Source organism: Chenopodium quinoa, unplaced genomic scaffold, assembly GCF_001683475.1.
Source record: "Chenopodium quinoa cultivar QQ74 unplaced genomic scaffold, ASM168347v1, whole genome shotgun sequence".
NCBI classification, from domain to species: domain Eukaryota; kingdom Viridiplantae; phylum Streptophyta; class Magnoliopsida; order Caryophyllales; family Amaranthaceae; genus Chenopodium; species Chenopodium quinoa.
This window is the reverse complement of record NW_018743518.1, coordinates 1,732,640-1,758,398: the sequence shown is the minus strand read 5'-3', so window position 1 is coordinate 1,758,398 and position 25,759 is coordinate 1,732,640. Positions and strand designations below refer to the sequence as shown.

General features: G+C 38.8%; 1 protein-coding gene and 2 pseudogenes across 1 annotated transcript; 1 reads left to right on the top strand and 2 right to left on the bottom strand.

Annotated features, from left to right (window-relative positions):
- The first annotated feature begins 518 nt into the window (after positions 1–518).
- Positions 519–15,791, top strand: LOC110740110 (annotated as a pseudogene).
- A 102-nt stretch (positions 15,792–15,893) lies between these two features.
- On the bottom strand, positions 15,894–21,768 carry LOC110740109 (uncharacterized protein ycf39-like). Its single transcript, XM_021920609.1, is given in 11 exon segments — positions 15,894–16,260; positions 16,602–16,616; positions 16,618–16,743; positions 17,799–17,807; positions 17,809–17,853; positions 17,855–17,896; positions 17,998–18,090; positions 18,557–18,751; positions 19,812–19,910; positions 20,183–20,418; positions 21,415–21,768. Coding segments are annotated over 11 exon segments (1,182 nt in total). The 5' UTR covers positions 21,560–21,768; the 3' UTR covers positions 15,894–16,083.
- A 505-nt stretch (positions 21,769–22,273) lies between these two features.
- LOC110740155 lies at positions 22,274–25,311 on the bottom strand (annotated as a pseudogene).
- Positions 25,312–25,759: the final 448 nt, after the last annotated feature.

Sequence of the window (25,759 nt, the reverse complement as noted above, 5' to 3'; positions counted from 1 at the left end):
TGTATGAAAGTTTTTGAGGTTGTTAATTATTGTTTGGTTTTTTCTAAGCTATGCCCCCAAACTTCTTCGATTTCTAAGCTGTGTCCATGCTTTTTCAAACATCTAAGTTGTGCCCTCAACCTCACTTTTTTTAATTAGCAATAACCTTTGACGTTAACATTAATTAACGGACGTTAGGATTTATTAATTTTCTGTTGCCAGTTACTTATTAAAAACATTAAAAAAAATTTTACAAAAACAAAAACATAAAAAACAAAATTCCCCCACCGCCAAACCCTAACCCCTCCCCTAAACTCGCCGGAAAACCGGCCGACACTCCACCTTAACCACCTAAACTGGGCGGCCGGTACTGTACCTCCCCATCTCATCCACCCCCGAGCCCCTCCCTTTCCCCTAACCCCCGCTACATCCACCTTCTTTCTCGAAACCCCAACCAACCGACCACCCTCATTCCTCCGTTAAACCACCACGAAATAACTCCCAACTCCCTTTCCCACACCTCGAAATAACGAGGGAGAGTCGTTTCGAGGTGGGGGGAGGGATTGTTGGCTGTTTCGCGATAGTTGGTGGTCGATTTTTCTAGGCTGGGTTGCATCACGTGGTTGTGTTCGTGGAGTGTTAAGGAAGGAAGGAAGGCGAGGGGGAAAAGACGAGGCTCGCCGACGGGAAGAATTCTCTGGGCGAGGGTGGATAGCCGGTTGCCGGCGGCGACGACGTGGGCTGATGGGCTGGGTTGTGGTGGTGGGAGGGTGGTTGGTTTTTTTTCAAATCAATTCTTAATTAAGTTTTAATTATTTTATTTTTAGATTTTTTAATTTTTTTTTAAAGTGTTAGACCAATTAGATCAGGACACGTGTCAAATTATCAATGCCTCTTAACTTTCGTTAACGGATATGGCTGTCAAAGGATATTGTTGATAAAATATCGCGAGGTGGTGAGCACAACTTATAACTTTGAAAAAACATGAATACAGTTTAGAAATTCATTAACTTAGGGGGCATAACTTAGAAAAACCTTATTATTTTGTTAAAGATGAGATCCAAATAGACAACATTAATACAATTTATATACGAATAGGTGTTACATATTAGTTAGTTGATATGTTGATCAGGGATTCAGGGTTATTAAATTTACATTTATTTTTTTTTCTTGAGGAAGGCTATTGAATTTATATTGTTCGACCGTATCTAAACTTATATCCGAAAAAAAAAAATAAATTAAGTTTTCCAAATTAATTTTATTTTAACCTATTTAAATATTTAATTACACGGAGTAATTAAGATGAAATACACACAGTAAATACAGAAGAATGTTTCCTCTTCATTGTGTTCTTGAATCTATCGTACTCTAATTTTTCATTGTAGCGGCTCTTTCCTCCATTGAAACAGTTTCTGAGGTAAGATTTTTTTTTTTTTTTTTTTTTTTAATTTTTAATAATCAAATATCAATTCCACAGTCTAGTGTCGATTGTTTGTATAATCTCTGTATAGTCAATTTAGGGTTCTTCTAAGGGGGATCATTGAACTATTACAACTGAAAGATTATAACTTTAGTTTTTAGAATTTTGCTATTTATATTCTTTGGCAAAAGAGAAATTATTTTGATAAATGAGTCAAATTTTGTTGCTAATTGTTGCAGGCTTTTTTTGTTTATAATGTCTGGTGATTCCAAGGCTAAAACTGGTGACCCAAAGGCTAAAAACGGTGAGTTTGTGATTTTTCGATGCTAATTACAATGTATTTAGTTATTAATGGGGGATTAATTGTAGTTGTCAATAACCTGGAATTGTAGCCGGGAAGAAGAAGAAGGAGGTGAAGAAAGAGACTGGATTAGGGTTAACTTAAAGAAGGATGAGAATTTTGGAGAGTGGTATTCTGAGGTATTTTGATTTATAATTCTATATTATGATAAATATATACTAGTATCTGGTAATTTGAGTTCTTGGGTTGAAATGCTATGTGTGATTGATAATGCAGGTTGTTATGTATTCGGAAATGATCGAGTATTATGACATTCTGGGTGTTACATTCTGAGGCCGTGGACTATGGCGATCTGGGAGGCTATGCAAGTGAGTAGCTGTTATCTTTTATTTCTATATGATGCAGAAACTTATTGTAGAAAGAAACTGTGAATGCCTTTAGGCTTTAGCAATCGGCTTACTAAGGTGATTGGGATATTTTATTGCTAAGTGAGTCATGGTTCCGTGAGCTTGTCAATGTGTAAAACAAACTTTTATTAAATGTTCGGCTGCAATATAGCATTACTACTCCAAATTTGGATAGGAGGGAGGGTTCCTGGTTTCATTTTCAATTATATTTTGCTGTAGTTTGTGTTATACCTCTCAAAGTTATGTTGCAAGCTCTTTTGAGGAAGGAATACGGTGACTTAGTGTATTAGCATGATGTATTAGTTTAAGGATTATGAACTTGATACATTATTAGAAGTATTTGAGAAGGATATAAAGTTATTTTATTCTGAAATTTGCCACAGTGATTGAGGGAAGGATTCAGTTTTTGGTTGAAGTTAACTAAGTAGAGCATATGGTTTGTTTGTCCTCTATTTTCATTAATGATGGTCTAGGAGTTTTTTTTATCATGCTGGACAAACGTTCAGGGTCAATTTTAAATTGCTTATTTAAAGCAACTCTAATCTCAATCCCTCCTTGATCTCATGTCGTTTTAGAATGACAATTGCTACTTGATTGAAGCTTCACTGAATATTTGCCAACATCCATTTGGGGAAATTTCTACTTTTCTCTATCTAGAAGAGTAGACTCAATAGAGATAGGGTATGAAACAAGCTGATTTTAGGCTTTTACTGTCACCTTTAAAAGTCCTTTTCTGTATGTCGTACGATTCCTTATGCTTTCATGTTAGCCGACCCCAAATCATTTTGGGACTAAAGCTTTGTTGTTGTTGTTGTACTGTCACCTTTAAAAGTTGATTTCAGGATTAACGAGCTCATATCAATTTAGAAAAAGGGTCATTAAGCTTAGATAAGTTTAGATTAGTCTGTAAAGCTCAATGTAGATATAAGTTTTCAGGGTTAAAGAACAAATCTTTAGTGAGGACTATTGCATTGAATTATAGAGATACGAACATCTTCCCTGATTATTTTGTCATTCTATATTTTCAAAATCTTAGGAATTTTTTGATGCGGAAATCAAGAAGATGAAGATTAAAATTGCTATTTCCCGCTGTTCGTCTTTCCTGGTGTTTTGGAGAAGGAAAAAGATCACATTGAAGGTTTGGCCCCTAAGGTAAGTTTATATGAGCACATTTATTTTATTGAGCAATAGCTTTGAAACTATGGGAAAGGGAAAGGGCTCAGATGACAAAGGAATGCTGGCTCTGTTGCTAGTTTGGACCAGGCTGGGAGGGCTGTTAGTAGAATTTTTTGGGGTTATTCTGCTCATTGTTGAACTTTGTGGAATATTGCATGCTTTTAATAGTTGAATTTTTTTCATCAGGTTGCTTGGGTAACAAAGTCTTGGCAATCTGACTTGGAGGTGCCTATTGCTATTCGTCCCACTAGTGAGACTGTTATGTACCCATATTATTCAAAGTGGATTAGGGGACACCGTGACTTGCCTCTAAGACTGAATCAGTGGTGTAATTGTTATGGATCCAAGTACGGGTCAACGGATTCAAGTGTACACTCGGCGTCCAAGGCAACAAACCATGGACCAGCAACAAAGCAGAGGGCAGCAGCAACCTTTTAGCAGTAGTGCAGGCAGCAACATCACAAGATATTAAGCAACAACATTCAAGGAACAGAGCTACTTTTTTGGAAGAACCCATTTTGAGCAAGACAACAAAGGAAGCAGTTATTTCACTAATTTGGAAAGAAGACCTTGGGCTCTCCTTTTATTACTTTTGTTTTATTTCTTTTGGGAAGGTATGAGAAATTGAAGGGTAGTACTTAATCTTAAGCTAGGGGGGCAAGGGAGGATATCCAGAAAATTGTAAGGAAACACAGAGAGTGGTGGCCTAAAGCTACTCAGAGACTCATGGCCTCAAGTCATGTTTTGTAATCTATCCTCAGTACCATTCGCACTGATTAATCAAGCCCGGTTCAGCACAACTTTACAACATAATCAATCTCAATTACTTAGCTAATTAGCTGAAGTTTTCTTCATTACATTGTCATTGATACCTACAGGGGAAGAAGGCAACGTAGAAGTCGCTGAGCTTGGTCAGTAGGGTCAGTCCCTGCCAATTGGTATCAGAGCCGGTTCGAACCGTGAGCGACCATGGTGAGCACCAATACACAGAGAATTGAAGAGCTGGAGGAAAAGCGCGCGGAGGTGGAGTCAAGGCTGACCGCCATAGAAACGATCCTAGCCAGGCAAGAGGAGAACCAACGCAATCTAGTGGAACAAATGGCTGCAAATCAGAGAGCACTGACCGAGCAGTTAGCCACCCTTGACGCACGGGGGTTGCGTGTAAATCCGAATCAGCCAAACGGACGGGATTTCGTTCCCATAATCCCCAATACCGCCACCGCAGGTCAGGGGGGACCCCACCATCAAACTCGGAACGATGGAGAAACGAGTCAGATGGCAGAAGGATTCGGAGATCGCACACCGGATGGCCGGAGGTTTAATAGAGCAGCGTGGGGTGAAATGCAGGGTGGAGACGGAGGATGGAGACCGCGGAGAATGGAGATGCCCATTTTCGAAGGCAAGGATCCGGACAGTTGGGTGATGCGAATCCGGAGATATTTCGACTTCTACGGCGTCACTGAAATCGAGAGGCTGGCGGCGGTGGAGATGGCGTTGGACGGCGCCGCGCTCCAGTGGTTCTACTTGGAAGCAGATCGGCGGCCCTTCCTATCTTGGGAGGATCTCCGAGATCGTCTCTTAGCGGAGTTCCGGCAGACGCAAGGTGGGGAATTAGAGGAACAATGGCTAGCTCTAAGGAAAACCACCACAGTTCAGGAGTACCGGCGCAAGATTATTGAACTTGTGTTTCCGTTGAAGGAAATTCCGGCGAAGGTAATTAAGAGCTCATTCATCAATGGGTTGAAGGAGGAGATCAAGAGAGAACTGCGGATGTGGGAGCCTGAGAGTCTAGGGAGGGCTATGCACTTAGCAGCGAAAATTGAGGAAAAAAATCGAGGAGGAGGAAGAAGAGAGGGAGGTGCGTGGAAAGCAAGCAGTAGCAGCCCAGAGTTGACTACAGGGGGAGGAGGAAGCAGACCCGTGGGGGGTTTAATTTCCACTTATGGGCTCCCTCCCCACTCGGGCCCAAACTGTAATTGGAACAGGGCCAGTGAGTCTCAAGGATCCTTTAGTGGAAGCAAGTCCACAATCAATCAACCTTCACGAACTCTCAACGAAACCCGGAAATTGACGGAGGCCGAGTTGCAAGACAAAAGGGCCAAAGGCTTGTGTTTCCGATGTGATGAACGTTGGGGAGTTGGGCATCGTTGTAAGAAGAAGGAACTGAGTGTATTAATGGTGGCGGATTCGCTTGAAGGCGAGGATGAAGAACCGGAAGGAGAGGGCGATGAGGAGGAGGCAGTTGAGGTGTCACTTTGCTCGGTAGTGGGGTTGACTAACCCAAAGACCATGAAGTTAAAGGGGGTAGTGCTTGGAAGAAAGGTGATAGTCATGATTGACCCGGGTGCCACTCACAATTTCATCTCTTTGAAGTTAGTAAATGAGGGGGGATTGAACATCGAAGGGAAGGGGGAATTCGCGGTATCCCTTGGTAATGGCGAGACCATGCATGGAAGTGGGGTGTGTAGGAGAGTAGAAGTGAAAATAGAAGGAGGAGTGACTATTGAAGAGGATTTCTTACCCTTGATGTTGGGAAATGCCGATGTGATATTGGGAGTGCAATGGCTTGAGAAGCTTGGATCGGTCACTACCAATTGGAAAACTCATGAAATGCATTTTTTCATAGCCGGGTCACCGGTTAAATTGGTGGGAGATCCCACTTTGGAAAAAACACGAGTGTCTTTGAAGGCCATGATTCGAACCCTTTGCAAGAATAAAGGGGGAATGTTAGTAGAGATTAACCGGATGGAAATCAAGGAGGAGCCGAAGATGAGGGAAATTCCGGCCTTCTTGAAGGAGATAGTAGATGAGTTCCAAGAAGTGTTTGACATGCCTCAAGGAATGCCACCATCCCGAGAGCATGAGCATTCCATAGTGCTTAAAGAGGGAAGCAACCCGGTGAGTGTGCGACCATACCGCTACCCTCAAGTTCAAAAGGATGAGATTGAGAAACTAATAGCGGAAATGTTGGAGTCTGGGGTCATAAGGCCCTCCACAAGCCCGTTTAGTAGTCCGGTTTTACTTGTCAAGAAGAAAGATGGATCATGGAGGTTTTGTGTGGACTATCGGGCCTTGAATAAAGAGACGGTTCCCGATAAATATCCAATACCGGTGATCGATGAATTGCTAGATGAGTTGCATGGAGCTACCATGTTCTCGAAACTTGACTTGAAATCGGGCTACCATCAAATTCGGGTCAAACCCGAAGACACTTACAAGACCGCCTTTCGAACTCATGAGGGACACTATGAGTTCTTAGTGATGCCATTTGGGTTAACTAATGCCCCGACCACCTTCCAATCACTCATGAATGATCTATTTCGACCATTTTTGAGGAAATTTGTCCTTGTGTTTTTTTGATGATATCTTGGTGTATAGTAGCAACGAGTTAGAACATAAGGAGCATGTGAAGAAAGTGTTGGAAGTGCTAGCTAGGAATGAGTTGTATGCTAATTTGAAGAAGTGTGAATTTGGGAGGAAAGAGGTGGCTTACTTGGGACATGTAATTTCGGAGAAGGAAGTGGCTATGGATGGAGAGAAGGTAGAAGCCATTTTACAATGGAGGGAGCCCCGAAATTTGAGGGAACTCCGAGGGTTCCTTGGGCTCACCGGTTACTATCGGAAGTTTGTACTCCGTTATGCTCACATTGCCGGTCCATTGACATCACAACTCAAGAAGGATAGCTTCAAGTGGACGGACGAAGCTACAAAAGCCTTTGAAGCTCTAAAGAAGGCCATGGTCTCGGCCCCCGTACTAGCAATGCCCGATTTCACCAAAGAATTCATCATTGAGACGGATGCTTCCGGATTTGGGGTTGGAGCGGTGATGATGCAAGAGGGTCGCCCCATAGCATATTATAGCAAGTTACTTGGCATAAGGGCGAGGGAGAAATCGATTTATGAGAAAGAACTCATGGCCATAGTACTTGTCATTGTCAAGTGGAGGCACTATCTTCTTGGTCGACATTTCATTGTGAGGACCGACCAACAAAGCCTCCGTTATCTTACTCAACAACGGGAGGTGGGCAGCGAATATCAGAAATGGATGAGGAAATTAGTGGGTTTTGATTTTGAGGTGCAATATCGACCCGGAACTTCCAACCGGGTAGCAGATGCTCTTTCACGAAGGGACCATCACCTAGCACAATTGAGTGCTCTGTCTGTGTCACAAGTAGTGGACTGGGAGTTACTTAAGGAAGAAATCAAGAATTGTAGTTGGCTGGCCCAAATTCGTGTGGGCCTGAAAAAAAGGGAAGCAAGGCTAGTGGGGTTTCAGGATGATGGTGGGCTCATTAAATATAAGGGAAGGATTGTTCTTCCTCCCAATTCCACCATCATCCCTAAACTACTCCATGAACATCATGATTCGCCTGCCGGTGGCCACGAAGGAGAGGTCAAAACCTACCTGCGCATCGCCGCCGAATGGTTTTGGGTGGGAATGCGCCGGCATATAGGTGAGTATGTCCGTCGCTGTGAGGTTTGCCAAAGAAACAAGAGCTCGCAACAGGCACCGTTGGGGCTTCTTCAACCGCTACCGGTGCCGGAGTTGATTTGGGAGGATGTGTCAATGGATTTCATTGAGGGCCTTCCGATGTCTAAGGGTATAGATTCAATTTTAGTAGTGGTGGATCGTCTTTCAAAGTATGCTCACTTTATGGGGCTAAAACACCCATTTACGGCAATTAAGGTGGCGGAGGTGTTTACGAAGGAAGTGGTTCGCCTTCATGGAATTCCAAAATCCATCATCTCCGATCGAGATAGGATTTTCCTGAGTAGGTTTTGGAGGGAATTATTTCGTTTGCAGGGCACCAGTCTTAAGCATAGTACGTCCTACCACCCTCAGACGGACGGACAGACGGAAGTAGTGAACAAAGGCCTAGAGGCGTTTCTTCGGTGTTTCACCGCCGGCCAGCCACGAAATTGGGCGTCGTGGCTACATTGGGCGGAGTACGCCTATAATACTTCGCCACATTCATCCACCAAATTGACACCCTTCCAGGTGGTCTATGGGCGTGCTCCGCCACGGCTATGGAAGGTGGGAACGGGTCAAACTCCAGTCAACTCGGTGGAGGTTCAGTTGCAAGAAAGGGATTTTATGCTAGATGAATTGAAAGTTAATCTCGTCCGAGCTCAACAAATTATGAAGGGGTATGCGGATAAGAAGCGGCGGGATGGGCAATTCGAGGTGGGTGATATGGTGTTCCTCAAGCTCCAACCATACCGCCAGAAATCACTAGCAATCCGGCCAAATGAGAAATTGGCGGCTCGATACTACGGACCATTCGCAGTCATGGAGAGGGTGGGCAAGGTGGCTTACCGCCTAGACCTACCTACCACTTCACGCATCCATCCGGTCTTCCACATCTCCCAACTCAAGAAAGCGGTGGGAGCAATTCCAGTCAATCCAACCATTCCGAGTCAATTGACGCAGGACATGGAGATGGTGGTGGAGCCTGAGGCAGTTATGGATTCCAGGAGGGTACCGTTGGGTCGAAGTGTCCGTATAGAGGTTCTAATCAAGTGGCACGGCCTGCCAGAATTCGAGGCAACTTGGGAAGATAGCAAGATGATACTGGATCGGTTTCCGGCGTTCCACCTTGAGGACAAGGTGAATCTCGAGGGGGCGGGTATTGTTATGGATCCAAGTACGGGTCAACGGATTCAAGTGTACACTCGGCGTCCAAGGCAACAAACCATGGACCAGCAACAAAGCAGAGGGCAGCAGCAACCTTTTAGCAGTAGTGCAGGCAGCAACATCACAAGATATTAAGCAACAACATTCAAGGAACAGAGCTACTTTTTTGGAAGAACCCATTTTGAGCAAGACAACAAAGGAAGCAGTTATTTCACTAATTTGGAAAGAAGACCTTGGGCTCTCCTTTTATTACTTTTGTTTTATTTCTTTTGGGAAGGTATGAGAAATTGAAGGGTAGTACTTAATCTTAAGCTAGGGGGGCAAGGGAGGATATCCAGAAAATTATAAGGAAACACAGAGAGTGGTGGCCTAAAGCTACTCAGAGACTCATGGCCTCAAGTCATGTTTTGTAATCTATCCTCAGTACCATTCGCACTGATTAATCAAGCCCGGTTCAGCACAACTTTACAACATAATCAATCTCAATTACTTAGCTAATTAGCTGAAGTTTTCTTCATTACATTGTCATTGATACCTACAGGGGAAGAAGGCAACGTAGAAGTCGCTGAGCTTGGTCAGTAGAGTCAGTCCCTGCCAGTAATGTTGTTTGTCGGGAATTTAGCAATCCTACTCCTTTTCAGGTAGTATAGTGTCTACTTTTCTACAAAGTGCCTTTTAAGTTCTTTCTACACATTGTGCATTTTTCTTCTTTTTCCTTAGCATAGCTTGATGGTTCCATTGGATAATACATTTTTTTTCTTTTCTTGTCTTTTTAAAGACTAATATAAAGATTCATATAATGGTAGGAAAAAAAAAAAAGCTATCCTGTTGGAAAGATAGTTATTGAAGCTATTATGAAGCACGTTGTAGTCATACTTTTCAGTTAGCATTTATTGTTTAATGTTACTACTCCCTCCGTTTTTAAATACTTGCTTCACTTTCCATTTTCGGCCGTTTTTAAATACTTGCTCCATTTCCTTATTTGAAAGGTTTTTACAATATTTAATTCATTTCTCTCAACTAGTGGACCTAACATAAATCATATTTTATTAATTTCATATTCTCTCTCCTCTAATTCTTTCAACTACTTTTGCCTTTTGCTTTTTACAAATTTTTATTCCTCCACCTACCTCTATATTTTATTACTTTCTCCAATTTCTCCTAAAACTCTGCGCATGGAGAAATGGGGCAAGTATTTAAAAACGGAGAGAGTATCTACTAACTTGTGATTGTAAGATCAAGACCACTATCTCTACAAAGTGTATGTAAGTATAGAAAGCAGTATTCTTTTAGTCAAGAATTTTGATTTCCTATTTTGAGCTGTTATAATTTGTATAGTCAAGACTCAAGAGCAAGTCTAGATGAAATTCTATCAGGTAGTTGGAAGAAATGATTATTGATTTGGACATACTTCTGTGAATGATATACAGAGGCTATTTTTAATCTGTTAAAAACAAAGGTAGAAGTACTATAGAATGGATAAAAGCCAATTGTTGTTTGTCAGGAACAAAAGTATTTTCTAAGAAGAGTCGATCTTGTGAGAGAGAAATGTAGGTCTTAATAATCTTTGTTACAATGATCCTCTATATAAAAGCTTATATATGCTTGTTCTTGTGTTCGTAGGAGTCGTGAATTTCTCTGGCAAGAAGGCCATACAGCTTTTGCAACACAGGAACAGGCAGATGCTGAGGTATGACCACATGATAGTGTACTTTGCTAACTATTAGCAAGTTTAACTAAATACTTTATTGTTCTGCCTTACTGAGTTACTGGCATTGGCGAATGATGTATAAGATTAATAAGAAATCAAGACCTGAATTGCAATTTACTGCCTTGAGTAGATTAATAATTTAATACGCCCAGCAGCCCCTCCCCCTCCCCACCCCTTAGAATTCTGACTTAGGTCATATGCTCCAATTCTCAATACATTTGCATGCCAATTCACTGTAGTATGTGATCCAATTCATCTAGATTTGCTTGCTGAAAAACTTGGGGCTTTTGTCATTTTGGTTTTATTATCTAGTCGGCTATAAGTTATCTTCTCTGGTGAGCTTTGTCATGGGGATAATGGATATGGCAAAAAATCAAGAGGAACAAATAATCTAGATCATAAAGGCATTATACTAAAAAGAATGAAAATGTAGTTTTGGGGCTATTGGTTATCGGAGTGATGTGATTCCATCAATACCCGTTAGTTATGCTGGCTACCTGTGCTCAGGCATGTTGTACCGTTGCAGGGAGGGAGAGGTGGAGAGACAGGGAGTTGGATTAGTTTGAGTTGGGGAGGAAAAAGTAACTTTATAAAAAAGTACTATTTGTTCAAAAATTATTTATATATATACGAAGTATTTTTTTAATATTTTTTTAAAAGTAATCTTATCTACTTTTACAGACTTAGCTATCAATTTTCACCTATTTTCTAGACAAAAATCCTTACTCAATTTCTCTCACCTACAGGGCCTGGGGTGCCGTATCATCTGACACCATATTGCAATCCTTACCATATCGACCAGAACCCCCAAATGTATGATAATCTCCCAACAAGCGTATTGCAATCTTGTGCTCATTACACATAACAAAGCGTACTACGTGATAATAGATTAGTAGGTAACCTGGTCCCAACTAAAATCTGTTGTGCTGTTCTTTGAACTACTTTTTTCGAGAGTTTGTCACATCCTGTGAAAGCTGATAGAGGCTGGTATTTTCTCTGTATACAAATTCTGTTGGATGTTGAAGGGTAACCGGTAACATGAAAGTCCTTTAGTACATTTCTTTTTTCTTTTCAAATCACATGGTTTTAAAGTAGTCTTGATCATCCAATAGTGGCCAAAATAAAAACTTGATGTTACCGCATATTTTGATTGCTGCTTTAGGTTCTTGATATATTGGAACTCTACCGGCGAATATATGAAGAATTTTTGGCTGTTCCAGTGGTCAAGGGCAAGAAAAGTGAAATGGAGAAGTTTGCAGGTGGATATTACACAACAAGTGTTGAAGTAAGTGAGAGTTGAAGCTGCTTTTTATTTGAGTTTTTCTTTGTTGATTATTGGAATCATGATGAGTGTTGTATTATGTAATTTGGGACGTATTTTTGTCTTGTTGCATTAAAAGTCCTAAATTGTATATCGTTTTCCTATTCCAGGCATTTATTCCAAACACTGGACGTGGTGTTTAAGGTGCAAACTCACATTGTTTGGGTCAAAATTTTGCAAAGATGTTTGAAATCACTTATGAGAATGAGAAAGGAGAGAAGGCAATGGTGTGGCAGAACTCATGGGCGTACAGTACCAGAACGGTTTGCTTTCCACCATTTGCTATTTTTGTTAAAGTTGTTTGATTGGAGCTTTTGTGCAACTTCCTCATCTGCAGCATCTTGGTTCAATTCATGGACCTATTCTGTTGGAACACTGTAGACTGTTTCCAAGAGATAGGAGGGTCTGAGAGCTAGTCAGCTAATGTATACTCATTTGATCATTGAGGATCTTATCGTACATCCTCAATGTGGAACAATACCAATGAGGGTTTTTAAGGAGGCAAGAGAGGGTGAAATTGTTACTATATAGGATGGGTTGATCATGCCACTTGTTTGTTGAATATGACCCCTTTAATTGACGAAAGGCCTTTTAAAATCTTAATTTATATTCCTTTTATTTGCAGATAGGGGTTATGGTGATGACACACGGTGATGGCAAAGGCTTAGTTTTGCCACCTAAAGTAGCAGCTGTCCAAGTCATTGTGGTGCCTGTTTCTTTCAAAGACGCCGGTACACAAGGAATTTTCGATGCTTTTGCTTCTACTGTCAAAACTTTGAGTGAAGCAGGCATTCGGGCTGAGCGTGATCTTTAGGGATAACTATTCTCCAGGTTGGAAGTACTCACACTGGGAAATGAAAGGTGTTCCATTGAGGCTTGAGATTGGACCAAAGGATTTGGCCAATAGTCAGGTAAATCTGATGCATGTCTCTTTCAAGTTCTTATATTTATGTTTTTCTTATCTAAAAATTGCTATTTTTGGCTTATCTGATCAATGGTTTATGTGATGGTATGGAGCATTTCCGAGAGTGTTTTTAAATTATGTGTTTCATTACCATATCTGCTGAGTCCCTCTGCCCCTTTGTTGCTGGAATATTTTGCAATACATTACAGATATTTGGTCACTGATGTACTGGAATAGCTTCATAACTGAACAAGAATCTTTCAAGTTCCCTTGGGGTGGAATTGAATAAACTGTAATTTGATTTTAAAGTTTTAGTAACAGCTTGTGGTGGCTGGTGCAGTAATGTAATGGACTGTTTGTTACAGAAAGTTATGAATTTGTGTGTTTTTTAGAAGCACATTGCATTGATATATTGCGTAGAAATTTGATTTTGTGGTCATTGTTCTGATATGGTTGTGAGGCATTTTGAATGGTAAATGGTCCCCATTGGACTAACTTCAGCATGGTTGTATAGTTGCTGTGGCAAAATGTTTGTTTGAGGGGCAATGAGCCAATGAATACTACACTGCTATCATCACTGAATTCAAATCGTTCAAAGTTCAGGCACTAGTCCCTTTGGCCTTTTTAACTCATGTCTTGGTGGCAAAGGAGTGCCTTGTTAAAATGTGTGCTTAATTATTTTATTTTTTTATTTTCATTTTTATTTTTGTAAAAATATTGACAGCTTGATTTCCCAGGATAACTTTAGTAGTGTTGCATCACTTGTGGTTCTAATACAGCTATGGCCACACCAGTTTTATTGTCAGTTTCATAATTCTAGAAGCTAACAAATTTATCAACTTTTAGGCTCGTGCTGTTTGACGTGACAATTCGGCCAAGAAGGATTTACCAATGACAAATTTGGTCGATCAGGTGAGAGAATTATTGGACACAATTCAACAAAACTTGTTTGATGTTGCAAAGGAGAAGAGAGATGCCTGTGTTAAATAAGTTAGGACGTGGGAAGAGTTTGTTGAAGCATTGGCACAAAAGAAACTTATATTAGCTCCTTGGTGTGATGAAGAGGTAACATGGATTTTACTTAATATTTGAGTTCATATTTTCTGAAAGTTCTTCACTTTATCTTCATTCTTCTGATCTTTTTTGTTAGTATAATAGATGTTACTTTCTCATGATAGGAACAATCATCTTGATCATGTTCTTTGCATGGACTATTTGATAGTTTGATGTAATCTAATTGAATCCAACTTAAGTAAAATCTAATACATGCTGTTTCATTAGAAGAAAGCCGTGACTCTTCTCACTGCAATCACATGCATGCAACCTACATGAGTGGAGGCTTTAGCTGTTAATTTTTGTATCGACTTTTTTCAAGTAATTTTTTAAAATTTTTGTGTTGACTAGGGTGTTAGTATCGGTATAGTTTGTAGTATTGAACAATTTGCATGGTGATGCACAACTTGTGGAGGTATTGAAAATATGCAACAACACCCCCCCCCCACCAAATGTGTTTTTGGAAGTGCTGTAACTTGGATTGTTTTTTCGTCTCTTCAGGAAGTTGAGAAAGATGTCAAAGCGCGGACAAAAGGAGAGATAGGGGCCGTAAAGACTTTGTGCTCACCATTTGATCAGCCAGCACTGGAAGAAGGTACAAGCTCTTTTCTTGTCATTTCTTTAGACAACTTTATGCATGATTCTACCCGTTTGATCTCAGAACTGATCAATTTTTTTTTCTACATTGGTGCTCATTTAATTATATATTGTTCTTTTGCTGCCTTAATAAAGTAAGAGTGATTTATTCCATTTGTCAGGTACCCTTTACTTCGCTTCTGGAAAGCCATCTAAGAAGTGGTCGTATTGGGGCTGGAGTTACTAAATTATGAACATACTGAAGGGTGGATTGAAGATATACACTTGAACGTCTCTTTTTTTTTTTTTTTTTTTTTTTTTTTGTGTACATGCTCTCCCAGTGTTTCAAAGTCTACTAGACTGACTAATCCAAATTCGAGTTAGGATAAGTCCCAAGTGTTGCTACATTTGCAGGGCTTACAATTGCGACCTTTGATTAGGTTAAAACAATTGTTACCAGCTGATCCAAGCATTCTTAGAAAGATGTCCATCCTTCTTATCAACACACATTAACCTGTACATATTTGTAGTTTAAATTCATCTTTCCATTCATTTACTCCCAGATATGGTTGCTATAATACTTAATGTTGGGTATAACTTTTGTGGCCCAAATCTTTGAAAGGCCCAACTAATTAACTCTCAAGATCTAGAATAATCTACTAAATCAAGAAATGGATGGAGAATTGTGGAAGGCTCTAGAAATATTAAATGACTATGAAAAATCTAGACTTCCACCAAAAATATCTACCTATGTGGAAGGTTTCACACAAATCTTCCACCTCCATATTCCATCTATAAATATAAGTGTTGTCATCCACTAGAAGCAAGCAATTAAGAAAAAATCCACACATACAAAAAGTCCCTAATCCTCCATCACACTAAAATTATTTCATCTCATAAGTTTACTTAAAACTTCCTCCTTGTACTTTTTATCCACTATCCTTTTAATACTCTTTTGTGAGTACTTATTATTGTGAGAGTTATTTTGTAATCTTACAACTTTTAGGGTCTTTTCACTTTTGTACTCTCATATATTTTAATATAGTGGAATTATTTTAAAGTGCTCGTTAGGTGTTATTTTCTTGCCATTTATACTTTATCAATTTCTCGATCAATCACGCTTTCGCAAGCGTCCTTAACCTTTCACTTAATTCATTACTTCATTGTCAATTTTTCATTTTATGAAAACCATTAAATTTGATTTTAGTTGAACATAATATGAGCGTCCTTACCCTTTAACCCTTTCTGGCAAACAACTTCAGAATCATGAAATTTTTCCTATGGAGTATTGGTCAAAGGCATTTTGTTATTTTAGAAACATGTTTCAGATTATAGTACTATTATATGACCTGTTTCTAATAGGCTACAAGAAACATGTACAGATTATCAGTATAAAAGAAGGCAACAATATTGGTTTTAGAGAAGCTTATCCTATATATTGTAATTACAATTAGAGCTGTTTGTATTGGTACAAAATGTATGAAAAATGAAGTGAAAAATTCAAAGAATTTAGATTCCATTAAAAATGAGACATCTCTGCTGTACAACAAAAGAAGTGAAAGCCGAGTCCGTGTGATTGATGTGAATGCAAGACCTTGCTTCAGAAAAAGATATCAGATTGCTTCGATTGTGCTTTAAGGTCTTTCAATTTCTTCAAAATGTTGGTGAAATAATCTTGCAAGTATTTTTCCAAAGTAACGATGTCTTTTGGATCCACACCAAGAAGTTGATAGGTCTCTGCCATTGGAGCTGAGAACACCATGTCGCTCGAGAGTACCTAACAGTTTCCAAGTAGGTGGTTAATTGCCTCAGTACTGATTTCAAGTAACAGCAAACTATAAATGCAAAGCAAAATTATAATAGCTGATCTTATCAGTTATCTCCATTAATTTATGTATTTTTATTCCCCATTTGGTGACTATTTCAGTTTGTGGAGTTTATTATTAAATCCTTTTATCAGATAAAAGGATTAAAGAAATAAGAACGAAAATGAAAGACAAATTGAATCTTCTACAAGTTCCCATGCATTTGATTCCACCAGAATAAGTGAGAGAGCAACTGAGCAAGATAGGGCCATGTTGCCATCCTTACTGACAAACAATAATAAAATTACCCTACCTCTGAAAAGGCCAAATCTATCGGCAACGTCACTAGTCCACTGAAAGAATCGAGTCAGCTGGCGAGTTGTTTTTAAGACGGAAACAGGGACTGTCGTCACATTGGCATCTTGTCCTGCTAGCCTCTCGCATAGCGTTATCACCTAGTAACAGCAAGACCTTTTTCAGTAAATATTATCCCACATACAAATTTAAAAAGGAAACTCATTCATTTCATTGAGGATTTGAGTCCAACCGATTTATTCAGTAACAATAAGACCATGCTTGGATTGGGGGTAATATATATATATATATATATATATATATATATATATATATATGTGTGTGTGTGTGTGTGTGTGTGTGTGTGTATGTATATATATATATTTTGGTGCAAATGAGGGCCAAGCTCGTTTATTAGAAAAATAAAAACGATTACCTGACAAACCGTGGCAAAGCCACACCTATGGTATCCTCCCAAAGAAGACTTTTTATTTCGATCGGAGGATCATCGAAATAAACTACCCTTTCTTCAAGAGGAACACCCATATTAGCTAACTTATCGGCTACTTTATTCCCTTCCCTAAAACAATGAACAATTTTAACATTACTACCTAAAGACTTGATAAGGTTGCTACAATATTATTGGGGGTAATATATTAAGGGGTAATAAAAGTCAAACTTGAAAAAACATAAGTAATTAGAGGTATTGTTGTAGGATACATGGTGTTTACAAATGAAAGTAGGTAGTTTTACCATGAGGAAAAGAGAGAGATGGAGGAATTATTACCCTCACAATGAAGGTAATAGTTAGCCACCCTCTCCCTAGTGTAACTATTACCCCCAAAATGAGGGTATTAGTTTCTCTCTTTCTTCACCTCATACCACACCATCACTACATAATATTCCTTACAATCACACCATCACTATCTCCTCCTTCCCAATTTTCACTTTCATTTTGCTTAGTTTGACTTTTATTACCCTAGTAATACATCTCCCTCAATCCAAGCATGCCCTAAAGAGTTTTTTATTATGCAATTTTCTTTGGGGTGATATTATATAACAAAAGCGAAATTAGAAAAGAGAATGAGAAGAAAAAGGAAGGCATTGCTACCGCAAGCAAGGATGAGAGTACATTAAAGAATCACCAACTAGGACCATAGATGAAGAAACTCAACAGACAACTAATGTCCTCAAACCAAAGACATAATTTAAGTACCTCTTGTGTTTGTCCATGCACGAGGTCCAGCAAACGTGAGAAGCTTTCCTTTTAAGATTCTCATTGCGCAAGGCAATGAATGTTAATCGAGCTATATCCTGGAAAATTAGGTTAATTTAGTTAAAAAGATCAAAAGAATCTTGTCTAGTAGACTACAAGAGATGTGGGAATCAAGTAATCGACTCCTGTGTAAAAAGACCTGAGTGTCCATATAAGCTATCCTTGTCGGGGCATCAGTTCCCCAGACAGACTTCTCTTCCAATATTGGCACAGCGTACTGCCCAATAAGGCCCTGAAAATTGGAAGCAACAGTGGAAAATTTAATACCGATGGCTGCAAAAGTCAACTTGGTATGGGCACTTGCACTTCCAAAGCCAGGTTTAAAAAGATATAGAGGTACACATTTTTACAGTATTGTTACCAAAAATAACTCATTTTCAGAATACCACAAGTAAAAATAATATTCGATCAATATTTCAAATTTCGTAATAGTAAGGGGGAGAGATAACAGTCCCAAAAATGTCATTAGGGCTACTTTCTACCAAAAATGTCATTAGGGCTACTTTCTACCAATTACTTTTCTATGTCCAAGTTTTAGATAAAGATAATATCATAATAATTGGTGTGTCAAAGGTACAGAGACCAAACTAGATTCTATGTAAACAATTACTAGAAAATTAAAGCCATCCAGTTGATTTATAATCTTGCAATATGAAAATTAAATCATCCTCTTAAGCTTTAATCTTTCTTGACTTTACCTGCATGAACCCGCATAATCTTATTGTAATATGGTTCAATCCAGAATCTTGAAGAAATTTCTCAGTGCAATACTTGATCTCCATTAATGGTACTTCAGGATGCTTGTCACAGTTGTGAATAGAAAAGAACACATACTTTTGGATTCCCATTGCTTTTGCACATTGTATGAGAGCAACTTTGCCTTCCCAATCTACCTAAATTGACCAAGAAACTCAGTTAAGGTTGAAAGTCCATAAAGGTATTGACCAAGAAACTCAGTTAAGGTTGAAAGTCCATAAAGGTATTGACCAAGAAACTCAGTTAAGGTTGAAAGTCCATAAAGGTATGCAGGGGGGATGATAGCTCATGAAGTGAAACATCAGACTCTACAGCTAATTACATGCTTCATATATTAGATGTCGATTTCTTAAACACAGCTAATTATCTGGCTGTTACTAGACACTACAGGATAGTATTGCTTTTAAAAGTGCCTAATATCCCTTTACTCAATATGCATGTAAAAAAATTTAAATCAACAAACTAGACCACTAAACAGAGAAAGGAAGGGAGTTGCGTCTGGTAGACCTGACAATCCTAACCCAGACCCGATGACCCGACCCATGACCCGAAATTGACCCAAAAACATTGACTCGAAAATGATCCGACCCATACTCGACCCGAAAATGGAGTTGACCCGACACCCGAATTGACTCGACCCGAAATAGACCCAAAGTGTTTGACTCGAACAGACCCGATACCCAAAATTGACCCAAACAGACCCGATACCCGAAATATCTTCAACTAAAATTACCTTATAATTAAATTTAAAATGTCTTGTACCAAAAGTAACTCAAAATTGTTCATCTTCAACCATAGCTAAGCTCATAAATTGAATTGATAGTTTTTATTATAACAATAACAAAATATATACTCCGTATAAAATTATTCATTTGAGCTTGATTCACAAATGAAACAACCCGAACATGACCCGACCCGAACTTGACCCGATACCTGACCCGAATCGACCCGACCCGACCCACAACCAACCCGAATAATAGCTGACCCGAAATGACACGACCCAAAAGTGACCCGACCCAGACCCGACCCGAATGACCCATTTGCCAGGTCTAGCGTCTGGCAAGAAAATCCTATTTCTGTCCAGATTTTGGGAAAAGTATTTTAATACGGGATGAGTAAATCAACAGTCAACTCCAAAGGCACCAAAACTCTTGTTTCATGAGCAAATAAACAATTGATAAACCTTTGGACACATACTGTTTTGATAGGCTCTTCAGGACGTCCAGTGGCACAATCGATAATCGTGTGAACCCCCACCAGTGTTGCTGGTATTGTCTCTGGTTTGCTCAGGTCTGCCTGTGCAAACATCAATCTGTTATCAGGGTACAAAGAATAGGAGCATAACTTCAAAATTAGATTGAGCTGACTATTCACATATTTTAATAAGAAAGAAACTCCAATATAAGTTCCAGCACACCTTTTTTTTTTTTTTTGGGGGGGGGGGGGGGGGGGGGAAGGCTAGGGTCCTAGGGAGGACCTTTTCTTCCCTGGGAAAATCCAGAAAAGTGATTAGTGATCCCTTTCAAAAGGTAGGTAAGTAATTTATTCTATGAAATAGAGATTCTTACATTAACAACAATTGCACCCCAGTCACGAAGGAAATCAGCAGGAGCTGGTCGAGGCCTCACAAGACAGCGTACATCATAGCCTTCATCCAGTGCCCGTCTTACAACCTGCCTTCCAAGAGTCCCAGTAGCACCAACAACCAATATACTTGTCGGCCTGACAGGTGTACCAGGAGCATAATTAGTCGATGCAGCTGGCTGAGCGGTGCACTTTATTAAGGGCGGGGCATAAGATCTTCCTGAAATAAATGTCACTCGTATTGAGCCTGATATAAAGCACTCTCTTGCATTTTAAAGTTACAGTAAATCCTGACAATAGCGATTCTACTTTATCTTCTTCATCGCTATAAGCTAAAGACACAATCAATGTGAATAACATCATTATAACTGCTTTAATCCACATTCCGTCTCCCCAATCAACGACCTAGACTGAATTCTCCAGTGCACACTCTAAAATTACCAAGAGACTATAATAGTTAATGTCACTAGCCGTAGACACAGTCAACATAATGATCTATACTTAATTACTAATTTACATGAGTCAAATATATACAACCCACACGACACAACTTAAGCACGAAAGCCAAGAGTTATAAAGCCATAGTTAATAGGGCAATTCCGAGATTATTCTCAAGTCTCAACTCATAATCTGTACTAAAGTTCTATACTCCTTAGCTTATTTAACTAAGTTTTAGCAAATTATGTTAAGCAAAAAAATGAATTTAGTTAAAAGTTGAGCAAATAAATAAACTTAACAATCGAACTCCTTATCTTATTATTCATATACTACAGTATAATACTTGGTATATTGATAACTCAACACAAAGCCGTAAATTAAGATAATGGTAATGGTAATGAATTTATCTATAATCGTACTTCCTTAGCAAAACAGCCATTATAACACGAATCGAGTTAGAATACCATAACTATCTTTCTATCAATAATTCAATTAAATTCGTTTCCATCATGCCACGGACAATTACGGGGTTATCGTCAAAATTTAAATATACTAAATTAAGACAATGTCTTACTATTTTAATAGAAAATCTAGCCTATTGTTTCGTAATATAGGGACGGAGGGAGTAATTAATATAATTCTGAACCAAATGCTATCTAATCGATCTCCGACTACCACATTATGCTATTCATTTACAATTGAACGAAATTGAGATGAAACATTCAATTATTCAAACAAAATAGCAAGGAAACTAAAAAAAACGGAGTAAAAGAAGTACCAGAAAGAGAGGAGAGAGAAAACGAGGGAGAAATTCGGAAGTTTTGAAAGCTAAGATTGGATTTCCAAGACAACAAATTGGGGCACCCTAAATGGTGGTGGAGCTCCGGTGGAGTGGCTACTTGTGCAGGAAGTCTTCCCGCCATTGTTGCTCTCTCTTCAATTCTTCAGTTTATCTGCAGAGTAGTTGTTCTCAACAGTTGGAATTTGGAGAAGAGAAGAGAAGAGAAGAAGAAACAAGTGGACGAAAAAGGGTCATCACATATACTGATCTTGGTCTTGCCACGTCCCTCTCTTTCTGTGTTCTTTATGGATTACGTTTTTTTTCTCTCTTGAAAAGTTGAAGGGTTACATAAAAGTGTCAATTTGGTCATTGCGTCCGCTTCAATTGGGTCTAGTCGAGTTTGGCTTTGGGTTTACATTATATCATCGTGTCTATTCAATCTAGGTTGAAATTTATACAGAATACATAATATCTAATTTGATTCAAAAATAAATTTACCTTTGTTAAATAAACAGCAATCTCAATTAAAGAAAAAAAAAAATGCTAATGTAATACGGAGTAATTTTCACACCGATATATTTTTATATAGTAGTATAAACATTTACATGTATGTTTTCCAAAATTTGGAATAAAAAAAGCAAAATAATAAAATGCTGTTTAAGTCCTATAATTTCTACTCGCTAGTCTATCCTGTATCAGATGCTACCTTGAGAAAAGTATTAACTATGTAACCCCCCCCCCCTTTTTTTTTTTTTTTTTTTTTTTTTTGCTGAAATCCAAGTATAACCCCTTCTAGCACTACACCAAGAAACTAAAAGAAAAAATTTGGTAAGAAAAAAAAAATAAAAAACTGCCCTGAGAAAATTTTCACTTTGTATATTCAGTTGCCTCTAATGTACAAGCTTATCTTGAGGCTCAAACACTTTGTCATTTACAGAAACCGGGAAGTCGAAACTGGAACTTTCTTCTGTGCTAGCCAGGAAAGGCCATTCTGTACACGTTATATTCACACGTCACTGCTGTCTGCTGCTCAAATCAATGCAAGACAAAATTCGGCTTTACAGAAACTGGCAAGTCCAAATGCACGAAGTCAATGAATAGGATCAGGTGAAGAACAGAGAAGCTGCTAGGAAAAGTAATTTTTCTGAGCCATTTAATCTGAAAGGAACTCCTCTAGTTCTGGATGATGATCTGATGTCAGGATATTACTTGGATCCCTATTAATGCCTCGAGGCAGTTCTCTTTCTGGGAGATTATTTTTATTTCTAAATCTTCTTGATCAGCCAATTCTTGTTCATCCTCAATATTCTGGTAATCATTTATTTCAGCTGCATCGAAACCTCCTGTGCTATATTCTTCCCCTTTTTGATACAAGGTGGCTGGATTATCCTGAAGATCATAGACCGGAATGTTGGGCAAGGAGCTTTTTACATATGCAAGACGAAGGATTTTCATGGAACTCGCCTTTTCCTGGTTTTACCTCATTTGGTTCACCCATAAAGCCAACCTGATAAGTTCTAATGCCCATAGCAAACCCTTCCCACGTCATATTGTTCATGTTCAAGAACAGACGGGATATCTTTTTAGCATTTGGGCGTATAGTAGGCTTGTGACCATAGTATCTCCTGCACCAGAGAACTACATGTTTAGTTGCATGCTTTTCAACAACTTAACTATCTCCATAGTGCCTAGCATGATTAGACTATTGTTAGCAAAGTTGATTTGAGGTAGAATACATACCTTCTTCCTGCTAAAATCCTGGCCATGTTACCATTGTTATTGGTTACAAATACATCACTCTCGTCAGAAACGATGAAATCCAAAGCAGCCATCCGAGCAGAATATGGTGCAAATGGTGCCAGCTCCTCCTGACTGGCTAGAGTGTCTTTAGAATGGAAAATAGGGAAAAGCGCCCTAAGAGGTGCCAAAGTATCTTCTCCGCCATAGACCTCTCCAGATGCCACGTAAATATGTACATCACTGTTGTAGCCAAGCGCTCTCAGCATGAGACCAACTTCCTCTGGAGTGAGTGGGCATTTTCCCTGCCTTCTCTGCTTGTCAGGGTTGCTTTTCTGTCCATATTTTCAATGGATTTCTTAGAAATGGTTTAGCTAATTCCTTCATGTACAAACAGATATATGCACATTGAAACTCACATGTAATGTTTTCCACCGTTTTCGTATCGCACCAAGTTCTGCCCTTTCTTTCTCTCCTCCACCATAATCACAACCCGAGAATGCAAGCATGTCAGGCTCAAACCTGCGGCATAAGATACATATATATATCAACGGATTGACCTACATTATTTTTATAGTGAGGTTCAGAATTTGGTCAAGGGCCACTAATGAGTAATGACTGTATGACCTAAATTATTCTTACAGTGAGGTTCGGAATTTGTTCAAGGACCACTAATGACTATCAACAAACAATGTCTAGCAGTTATGCAGTAGGTCAGAACAAATACAAACACAGATATTTTAATATATAATAGTAATATACAGATATAGATTTAGAAGGGGCAGATTCACTAAAAAAAAGGGGGGGGGATTAAACATTAACATAGATATGTGCACTCTGGTTGGCAATTATGACTTTAGGAGCAACATCCTTTTCATAATATAACTGACGGTCACAATAAACGTATTTATGAATTTGAAAATAGAATAAGATATAGCACTATATCAAAATACTAGAGATTTGCTACACTCTTACCTCAAGTGCAGGGCAATAAAATGTTCACTTCTCATCCTCATTCTTTCAACTAGCTTTCTTCCCATCTCAACAATGGGATCAGTGAACTTTAAAGCATGGTAATTAACCCTACATCTTAGCTTTTGTAAATCTGTCTCCAGGACATTTGATAGCCTGTAATCAAATTTTGTCAGCTGTACAGCCTGCACGGCAAAGAAGTCAGTCATCAAAATCCATTAACTCAACAGCACTCATGAAAGTCTACAAAATGTCTGACAGACTTTTGAGTTATAACATAACCCAATCACTCCAATCTAGAAATAACAACGCATGAACTTTATTGATTATGAAAATGTTGCATAAAGCTTCATAAAATAGTTTATTCAATACACTCATTTGCAATAGAGTTAAATAAGTCATTACTGGGAAAGTATTCCATGTTGAACTACAATCAGCTAAAATCAAATGTCTCATCTATCTCTTATTTATCTCCTTATACACACACACACACACACAAGAAGTACGTATATATTTGACCCTCCTACACAACTCTAAATCGTAGTAGTAGTTGGGTCGATATTAATTAGGTAAAATAGGGGTCGAGCTGTTTGCATCAAAATGTGAAAGATCTGAGCATGATGCATCCTGAAAGGTCTTATAGTAGCACTACTTGAGTGATCAATTAAGTATGTTTAATGTTGTCAAATCACATAATTGAAATGGGAAGGGGAACTTTACATTAGAGAAGTTGATATTTCCTTCAAAGAGAAATACACTTTGCAGAATATAATACTCACATGCTTCTTTTTGAGAAGGGGTAAGATTCGATTCAGGTAGTATTTAGGACTGGACTTCCTAGGAACTCGAGTACGGACTGGAGTAAGAACCTTTCCTCCTACCATTGGAAGCTGCTTTAGAATTTTGACATCATTTGAAAGAAATGACATAAACCAATCAACATCAAATATGTCGCCAAAATCACTGCATGCACAATGAAGTGGATAGAGTAAGACATAAGAAGACAGTACTGATGTTTGTTTTCCTTTCTAGGCCAATGAACTAATCAGTTGATTGGTAAATGCTAGGAAAGAGTCAAAACAAACCTTGCATCCTTCCAGTAAGATTTCTGGTCCAGATTGGGAACGATAAGTGTTGCATTTAAGATATATAGGCTGCAACAACGGCATCTGTAATCTGTTCCATTATGAGCATGAAACAGTTCATATTAGTTAGCAAAATTGCAGTTCAAGTGCTAAAGCATATCCAAAGCATGATTAATCAAAAGAGCATAATGGATTTAAAAAGAAATATTCTGATTACAATTCTTTTCTTAAAACTGGAGCAAATTGAGTAAATAGTGTCATAGTAAGCTACATGGTTTATTATCCTATCATATCATGGGGCTGTACTTCCTAAGAAGCATAAGCATCCAACGAGCTAGTCAGTACAAGGTTTGGTGGGGACTATGATTAACAACAGGTTTTAATAGGAATTTTAGGTTAGCATATCTGATGAGAAGACTTGCCAAAAGTTGATCCCTTCCTCTAATGTGACAATTATTGTACAGAATTGTCAATAGCGCGAAAATAGCATGCCCTACCCATGTGTTCTAGAAATTCAAAAAATTAAAGAAGTATCCAAATGGGATGGT